This window comes from Eumetopias jubatus, unplaced genomic scaffold, assembly GCF_037043125.1.
Source record: "Eumetopias jubatus isolate StellerSeaLion01/CBP00866 unplaced genomic scaffold, mEumJub1_p1.0 scaffold_1, whole genome shotgun sequence".
Lineage (NCBI taxonomy): Eukaryota > Metazoa > Chordata > Mammalia > Carnivora > Otariidae > Eumetopias > Eumetopias jubatus.
This window is the reverse complement of record NW_028274807.1, coordinates 117,667,754-117,677,284: the sequence shown is the minus strand read 5'-3', so window position 1 is coordinate 117,677,284 and position 9,531 is coordinate 117,667,754. Positions and strand designations below refer to the sequence as shown.

The 9,531-nt window shown below is 43.7% G+C and overlaps 1 protein-coding gene across 1 annotated transcript in view; it reads right to left on the bottom strand.

Annotated features, from left to right (window-relative positions):
- Positions 1-654: 654 nt before the first annotated feature.
- The window catches only part of SLC9A9 (solute carrier family 9 member A9), a 564,530-nt gene continuing 555,653 nt past the window's right edge, over positions 655-9,531 (bottom strand). The window contains exons 15-16 of the mRNA XM_028099209.2: positions 2,672-2,777; positions 655-1,113 (exon numbers count right to left, since the gene is read on the bottom strand). Of these exons, the coding sequence (XP_027955010.1) occupies positions 892-1,113; positions 2,672-2,777 (328 nt within the window). The 3' untranslated portion in view covers positions 655-891. The remainder of the gene's footprint in view (positions 1,114-2,671; positions 2,778-9,531) is intronic.

The following is a 9,531-nucleotide window of genomic DNA, read 5'->3' as shown; positions in this document are numbered from 1 at the left end:
CCTGCCATGTAGAGACAACCTGTACTGTGAATCTCATTACCCAGCATACAGAGGGGACTGCCAAAGGGCCAAGAAGTGACTCAAATGCAAGCAGGGATAGGAAGGCTCATTCTTTAGATAAAATATAGTATGGGGAGAAGAAAACAGCTTTCCCTGGGGGGGGGGGTCCTACCAAGTTGCAGAGTAGAACTGCATTGAGTGCAGTGTATGCCCAGCTATAACCAACCAACCCCTTCCTTCAATAGGAGAAGTGGCTTGAGAAGAACGCCACGGAGAACAGCGGGCCACCACCCAGCAGGGGTTCTGTGAGGCCATCAGCAGTGGTATCGATCCCTTGTGTGGGCTTTGCAAATAGCTCTGAAGTCATTAAGAGCAAGTGAGAGTCTAGGTCTTTATAATATACAAATTTCACTTACTAAATAACTGGGCATTCCCTTCAGCTTAGGAGCCCACATGTTTATGCTCAGAAACTTTTTCCCCCTGATTTTTAAACTCTCCCTAATGAAGGGAATAAAATCCGAAATCGAAACGAAGGGCCTGGAGAGCTACCTACCGAAAAGAAACACCTGCAGACCCAGCACCTCTGTTCCATCCATGTAGCAGCTAGATTCCTGACTCCCTCCCGTCTCAACCCTCCCCACCCTACCCCCCCAATTCACTAATAAAAATGGCTGCTGTCAGAAACTTAGATTCAGTTGCATAATATAAAGGGATGATAATAAATTCTCACTTCTTCAGGCACCAGAGGATACTTGTGACAAGGTTTTGATTCTCTCCAATGTATGTTCTTAACTGCATCGTCCAGCCCCTCCTCACCACTGCCTCCCCAGCTTGGCTCGTATTCCTTCAGGAGCCCCCCATGACTTGGGATTACATCTGCACCATTCACCATTAGTTCAGCTGGGACTGACCCGGCGTCTGCTCAAGCTTGAGTTCGTAGCCTCCTAGGCCGAGGTCCCCCTCGTAAATGTTGTCCTTGCTTGGAGTCTGTGGGGAAGCTTTCTGGTCCAGGCTTGCAGGAGGGCTGCAGGGCGAGGTGGCTTGCTCCTGGTAACTCATGGCCAGTTCGTCCTGATTCACAATGCATTCCACATCTTCCTCTTTGAGCTGTTCCTGCAATTTGGGAAGAAAGAGAAGTGACTTCGTGAAGAAGAACACAAGAGCTGTCCAATAGTGTTAAGAATGGAGGGTGCTTGTTTTCCTTTCTTAATGGCCCTGTCTTGCTCTGGCTGAGGTTCCTCGGCCTCAGGCACTGCCTTTCCATGGCCAGGGGTGTGATGGAGCATTTCCCATGGAAGACCTGGCCCCTGGACACAGTCACATGAGGCCTCCAGGCCTGGCATGAGAGCTGGTAGAGAGCACGTCCTCACTGAGTGCCTGGGTTAAGGGAGTCAAAATAAAATTCAGTGGATTTCTTGAACTGGTACCCAACCAGGCTGAGAGGAGTTAGGAGTTAGAGGAGGCATGTCAGTGTGCGGAATGATTCTCAACGTTGGTTTTGTAACACTCGTGCCCATAACTAAATTCTCAAAATGCAGTTTCTGTTGTATTTTATTTGAAAAGTGTGTCCTCACAGCATGTTTCTTGGGATGAGTGTCACAAAGCTAAACATGGTTGCGGGGCGCCTGGGTGGCTCAGTCGGTTAAGCGTCTGCCTTCGGCTCAGGTCATGATCCAGGGTCCTGGGATCGAGCCCCGCATCAGGCTCCCTGTTCCGCGGGGAGCCTGCTTCTCCCTCTCCCCCTGCTTCTGCTCTCTCTCTCTCTGTCAAATAAGTAAGTAAATTCTTAAAAAACAAAACAAAACAAAACACAAAGCTAAACATGGTTGGAAGTCATGATAGTAGATAATGGCAGAAACTAACTAGGTCTGGTCAACATAGGTTTCCTCAGACGGAGTTTTCCTTGAAGGAAAGAATTAAGATCTCCACTCTTTCATTGGCTTTGGGAAGACTGTACAAAATTACTCACAGAAGGAGCCCTGCCTAGGTGACTGAGGTCAGTGGTTTCCAACATTTGGATGTACTAGAATCACTTGGAAGGTTCACTGAAGCAGATGCTGGGCCCCAAGCTCAGAGTTCTGTGGTGAGGCTGGGGGTGGGGGGCTGAAAATTTGCATTTCTAGCAAGTTCCCAAGTGATGCTGAGGCTGCTGGTCCAGGGACACACTTTTGAGAACTGCTGCCTTAGGCTATTGTGCCCAGAGCACATCTGAGATGCCTTTTTCTCTGTTTATGCAAGGGGGTGGCCAGCTGGACAATCTCCAAGGGTGCCACAAACTCCCAGACTTTGCTCCTCTCCGATTCCTGACACTGGTTTGTTGGTAATGATTCTAATTGCTTCTCAGCATTTTTTGTTCCACTCCCTTGAGCTATAAAGCACAGGCCTAATATTTAAAAACCTCAAAACACAGCAGTTTGTGAGGACATATTACTTCTTTTACATTTTCTAAATTCATTTTATGGTTAAAAATATTGGTCACAATAAAGAAAATTGCATTTTTTAAAAAAGGAAGAATGAGCCCACATCAGCAATATCTGAAAAGAAAAGAGATATGCCTCTTGGTGCGGTGAATTTTAAAATGCTTCCTCCTCAAGCTGGGAAGTAATGGTCCTGAGGTTCTTGGGCTCATCAGTATCCACCCAGCCTGTCCCACATCAGGGTAGTTACTCACCCCGTAGGCCTGCGGACTGGTGAGCAACCTGGAAATTGGACCGCACCATTCAGGTAATGTTGTGGTCAGTGGAGGACCAGCGTGGGTTAAAATTGGTTTCAGATATCTGTAAGGCCTGTTAAGGAATACTTGTCAAAAAGAGGTTAGAATTTAGTTTCCCACCCAGCACAAACCTTTGCATGCGGCAAAAGAGACAGTTATGTTCACCTTTAAATCCCCTACTCCCTCATTTAGGAGGCAATTTGGCTTGCAAAAAAATGCTGTTTATGATCTTTGCTCCACACACTTTTCCAGCCCTCCTGGTAGCCTTTAATCAAAAAGAAATGGGGGCTGGGCCAGCCAACATCGGAGAGAGGGGCAAATGTTCCTCTTCTCCTCCCCTCCCTCCCTCCATGTCTCATTGGCTTGAGACTGCATTTTGTAAGAATTATCTTAAACACCACAGAAAGGATTGTGTTTCCTTAAAACTGCACACATAGCTTAAACCACCAGTAATTTTCACAAAGAAGCAAGAGGTATTTCATAAATGCTCAGTCATTTTAGAACTGGGTAGTGAACATTTTGTTTTCCCAAATACTTTATTCTCACTATTCAATACAGTCACTTTATACTTCATACATCAATGCGTCTCCATACAAAATTATGTAAATAAACTGGTGCTAGGTTCATTCTATTCTCTAGCACCTGTCTTTCTTATCTCTTCATCCCAAAGTGCTCTAACAAGTTAAAAGAAAACCATGTTCCTCTAAAGCCATTATGTTTCCCTCCAGTCTAGTAATAGTGAAACCCCTAGAGGCTGCCTCAGGTTGTCTTATTTCTTTTTTTTTGCTCAAAGGAAAGTAGTGGAATTATTTCACCATTCCATCAGACACAACTTTTAAGCTTTATATTATTTCCTCTGCTGGAGAATATTTCACCTCATCAACTTTCTGAAAAGCTATAATAAATAGGGAAAGGGAAATAACGGAAAGCAGTTAACATTGGTTGGCTTGTGAAGATCCGAAGTCACCCCCAGGCACCGAGGACACGAGGAGATCTTGGAGATGGCTTGACTAGAACCCATCTAGAGCTGGACACTGCTCCGTCCTTCCTGTGATGCCCTGAGCGTGTGAGGACAGAGAACAGGTGCAACTTCCAGGGGCCAGGCATCTCGTTGCCTCTGGCCTCAAATCCTTCACCACCAAAGTGGTGATAAAGCAGGCAATGCTCCTGAACATAGCCTAGTTATGATGCAAGGAGAGAGACTGAAAAGATGCTTAAGAAAGTCTATAATTCCAACTGCAAATGGAAAACTTGATAATTCCATTCAGACGGGTGGCTGTTGTGCCCAGCAAAGGACCAGGGAAGATAATGAAGTTCAGAGCCTGGCATGCCCTGTAACATCTTTTGAGTATATCTACGACTCTGGAAGTCCTGTGACGGTCCTTCCATTAATTTTCATTACATATTGTCATTTCCTTCATTTTATGGATGGAGGAATTGGGGCCTAGAGTTAGAATGATTTTAAATTATCCAAAGGCTCCTGTTGCTATTTGAATCCACCACCAACATTGCTAGCGAAAGAGAAATTATCAGGGCAGAATCACGGATGCGACCAGCTGGTTCTCTAGAGAGAAACGCTTGCAGACCTCATCTCTGCAGACCCTCTCACACAGGGGCATGTGAGGACACGTGGTCTTATTAGGGTTTATGGTGTGTGTAAGTCAGCGAAAAAATACTCTTTTGGGGAGGTGAGGTGGGTAACATATGTGTACCACTGGAGTGTAAATCAAGGAAAATCCAGCCAATTTTATTTCAAGATGGAAAAGTGGAGGTAGGTAAGCTATGTTTCTAGAGACATCATATAAAAAAAATGAAGAGGATCGTCAAGGTTCTGATTGTTTCGGGGGCAACTTCCACTGTTTGAGGTTCTCGGAATATTGAAAAATTAAAATGAAAAAATGCCACAATAATGTTATAAAGTAAAGCGCAAATTTAAACATTTAACATTTAAATGAACATTTTTTTCTTTTAATCCTGATGAGGTATTTCTTTAACTCTATGTATAATGTTATTGGAGCTAACACTGAATGACAAAGTTTTTAGCTTTTTGTGAATCTGGGGCCTGGACCAAATGGGGTACCATTTGGCCTCTTCTGGACAGGTTCTGGGATTTTTGACTCAGAATGCCTTGGCCTAACTACCAACTCTACCACTTTACTGACCGTATGACCTATGGTCGAGTTATTTACCCCTGTGAGCCTCAAGTATTGTTGTGAATATTGATGGGAAATAACATTACATAAAAATGGTTTTAAACTCTATGTACTATCCAAATGCTGTTTATTTTAGTTTAAAGATTTATTCTCTAAAGAATACTTCTGAGAAATTGGTGTCTCAATCGTTGTTCAGATAATGATGGGGAAATGAGACTGAGGGTAGAGATGAGAAAATGGTGCTCTGGGCATTTGGTGTGGCCTTGGGACTCACAGGCTAGGTTGTAGGTGGGAAAGTTAAGGTGCTCCTTCCCCAAAAGTAGCTATTTGGGTTAAAATTTGTTGTGCAGGCAGCTGGTATGAGGTAGTAGGTGAGAGGTGGGCAGAATCTGTTGATGTATGACTCTTCTAGGAAACTCACAATGACATTTTGACTGCATTGGTGTCTCAGTAGCCGTGAGTCTAAGGAGTGAGGCATACTCAGTGTGGCAGTGAGTGGGATTTGCCAAGCGCCACAAAGAGCCACGGCGGATGTGGCACAGAATCTATGCTGAATTTCTTGGTTTGTCCAGTGCTTGCCATATATCATGTGCTCAGTGGGTGTTTGTTGAATTTCTGATACAGAAAATATGAGTGAGGGAAGTAGATTCTGAGTAATTTGACAAGAGAAGACAAAAGGGGGCAGATTACACTGTTGGTGGGAATGCAAGCTGGTGCAGCCCCTCTGGAAAACAGTATGGAGGTTTCTCAAAATTTGAAAATAGAGCTACCAATACGGCCCAGCAATTGCACTACTGGGTATTTACTCCAAAGATACAAATGTAGTGATCCGAAGGGGTATGTGCACCCTGATGTTTATATCAGCACTGTCCACAGTAGCCAAACTATGGAAAGAGCCAAGATGTCCATTGACAGATGAATGGATAAAGAAGATGTGGTATATATATATATATATATATATATACAATGGAATATCATGCAGCCATCAAAAGGAATGAAATCTTGCCATTTGCAACGATGTGGATGGAAGTAGAGGGTATTATGCTGAGCGAAATAGGTCAATCAGAGAAAGACGTGTGTCATATGATCTCACTGATATGAGGAATTCTTAATCTCAAGAAACAAACTGAGGGTTGCTAGAGTGGTGGGGGGTGGGAGGGATGGGGTGGCTGGGTGATAGACATTGGGGAAGGTAGGTGCTATGGTGAGCGCTGTGAATTGTATAAGACTGTTGAATCATAGACCTGTGCCTCTGAAACAAATAATACATTACGTGTTAAAAAAAAGAAGAAGATAGTAGGAAGGGAAAAATGAGGGGGGTGGAAATCGGAGGGGAGACAAACCATGAGAGACGATGGACTCTGAGAAACAAACTGAGGGTTCTAGAGGGGAGAGGGTTGGGGGGATGGGTTAGCCTGGTGATGGGTATTAAAGAGGGCACGTATTGAATGGAGCACTGGGTGTTATATGCCAACAATGAATCATGGAACTACATCAAAAACTAATGATGTAATGTATGGTGATTAACATAACATAATAAAATAAAATTGAAAAAAGGGGGCAGATTATAACCAACTAATGAGGTTTTTCTGAGGATAAAAGGCTAAGAAAGGTTAAAGTTGAAGATGGACCTCTTGGGTCTGAGTTATTAGGCTGAAGGGACCATGAAAAGAGTGGGAATGGCATGAAATAAAGTAGTTAAAAAATAAACTTGTGTTTTACTCATTCATTTGTTCCTTCATACGCTCACATGTTTTTGTTTTTGTTTTATGTGCCAAACTAGTGAGGCATCCACACAAGGAAATGGACACTTGCATTTAGAATGGAAAGCTCCCTTGTCTCCAGACTGTGGTCTCCTTGAGGGCAGGGCTGTCCCATTCATCTGGATACAGTGCTTGGCACATTTTAGATGTTCAAGAAATAGTTGCTGAATTAATGAAGACAACAGGTTCAGAGAGAGGAAAAGAATTGCTCAGTGGAACCCAGCCAGAGAGTTAAGGGCAGAGCTGGGCCCGGGATCAAGGACGTTTCCATCACATGAGGCATCTTTCTTCTGCTACAGAGATACTGAGTAACAGGTCTTGTCTGATTGGACAACTGATTTGGAATTGAGGAATCAGTGATTTTCAGAGTTCTTTATTGCTAAGCAATGTCTGGAAAGTGGCTGGATCTGCAGGGTTACCTAAATTATTAAAGAGTAAGAAAACTCTTTTGATCTACAAAAAAAAAAACCCAACTGCTGATTTTGCAAAATGTGTTATTTTTTTCATCGGGTTCCAGTATATGTTCGGGGAGGCAGATTCCCCATTGGGTATTTTTGGTGCAATTAGTTTTGCTTCTCTAATAAGCTAGAAATGTATCGAGATGAAATGTGAAGCTCTGGGGCGGGGGGGCAACAATGACTTTTCCCATCCAAAGGGCATAGGTTTGGGAATAGCAGTTTGGTTCAGGAGATGTAAGTAAAAGCTAGAATTCTACCCAGAGTTTAACATGCATGCAGTAAGGAAGAAAATTAACAGATGCCATTTTCTCCTTTGGCCTGAGTTATCAGAAGGTCCAGAGCTAAATTTCATGCTCAACTAACATCCAAAATTCCTGGTAATGTTGATTTCTTCCTCTCTTTTGTTTGTTAGTTTTTGTTTTAATTATTTTAAATCCTCATGTTCTACCCATTGTAATTTGCCAAAACTAATGAGTACACCGCTTGCTCACCCCTATGCTTCCTATGACATAGTCCTACATAGACTGGAGAGATGCAAAAACCTCAACCAAAGAGCCAGCTCCATAAATGAATGTCTGCCCCTTTGAGGGGACTAAGCCCCATTGCCCCCTACCATGGGCTGAATGTTTGCATTCTTCCCCAATTCGTATGGTGAAACCTTAACTTCCAATGTGATTGTATTTGGAGACAGGGCCTTCGGGAAGTAACGAGGGTTAGATGAGCTCATGAGGGGGGGTCCCCATGATGGGATTACTGCCCTTATAAGAAGAGATACCAGAGTCTGTTTGCTTTCTCTCCACATGTCTACAAAGAAGAGGTCAAGTGAGCATACAGTGAGATGGTGACCAGCTTCAAGCCCAGAAGAGAGTTCTCACCAGAACCCAATCATACTGGCACCCTGATCTCAGACTTTATCCAAGTAGTAAGACCTTTAGAACTGTGAGGAAATCAACATCTGTTGTGTAAGCCACCCAGTCTACGGTATGTTGTTGTGGCAGCCTGGGCAGACTTAACACACTCCCTCTCTCTGGCCCTCTTTGAAAATCTCTGAGAGCCCTGAAGAGTTATGTTCTATCTTGGCTTTCTCTAAACTCACCTCATCATGAAGATCATCTTGAACATTTGTTAAAAATTCAGATTTCCAAGTCCTCCAGGGAGATTCTGATTTGGCAGGTCTAGGAAGTGGCCTGGGACTATGTATTTTACAGAAAGTCTGTATTTTAAGTGCCCCAGGTGACCGGTGATTAGGCAAGGATGGAACACAACGCTCTTTCTCTGGAGTGTTGCCCTCCATAGGAGATTCAAATTTTAAATAGGAAGAAAAAGAACACGGTCTTTTAAATTTACAAAGCCGTCATTTTTAGGGTGAGGGTAGGTATAAGGTAAGCCCATTTGGCCCAGAACCCGGGTCTATCTAATATAATGCCTTCTGCCAAACGTTCCATCTTGTCTGGGGGATGGGTCAGTGTCTGGGCTTGTGTAGGAAGACTGTGCCTATTGGGAGGGTTTGCATGTGTTTGTATGCATAAGCTTGATACATGGTCTTATTATTTGGGATAAAGTAGTCATCCCTGGATAGCTGTGTAAAGAACAAAAGTACATTTATCTCTGTGCAGGCTTTTCAAGAATAGACCCTGAACTCTTTCATTTATAAAGCATTTCTATATGCCTTATTTTTCTCCTTACAATTGTAGGTGAGAACTATAGTCCCATTTTACGGATCAAGAAATGTGTAAACAGATGGTTTTTCAATTCTTATCTATTCTTTTTTTTTTTAAAGATTTATTTATTTATTTGAGAGAGAAAGCATGTTGGGGGGGCAGAGAGAAGGGGGAGAGGGAGAAAGAGAGAGAGAGAATCTTAAGCAGACTCCCTGCTGAGCGTGGAGCCTGATGCAGGACTCGATCTCACAACCCTGAGATCCTGAGCTGAGCCAAAACTAAGAGTTTGACGCCTAACCGACTGAGCCACATAGATGCCCCTCTTCTAATCTACTCTTATCCCCCCTTTCCAAGGTGCATTTAGCTTCCAGTGCTGGCTTGACCACCAGATGGTCAGGGATCAATGACAGGTGGGTGGGGAAGGATAAGTACATCCGTAGTGGAAGTCAACCTTGCCCTTCAAGCCCATACATTCCTGCAGAAAACCAGGTCCCCCTTTCTCTTGACTTGCCGAGTCCCCACACTGTTGTTTACACAGCATTCGTGAACGAAACCTAGCAGAGGACGCCCCACATTTCACACACCCTATCACTCTTTGATTCCAATACACAAATCACATCCCTTCTGCTTTGTTTCTCAGGAAATGTGGCCTAGCAGATTGGATGTGTCTTCCTTCTCTCCTTCGCATAAATCAGATTTCATAATTGAACACTCACTCTCTTGCCATTTTGGGCAAGTCTGTGAAGAGCCATTCTGCGGAGCTGGGTGCTTAGGGCTCAGGTG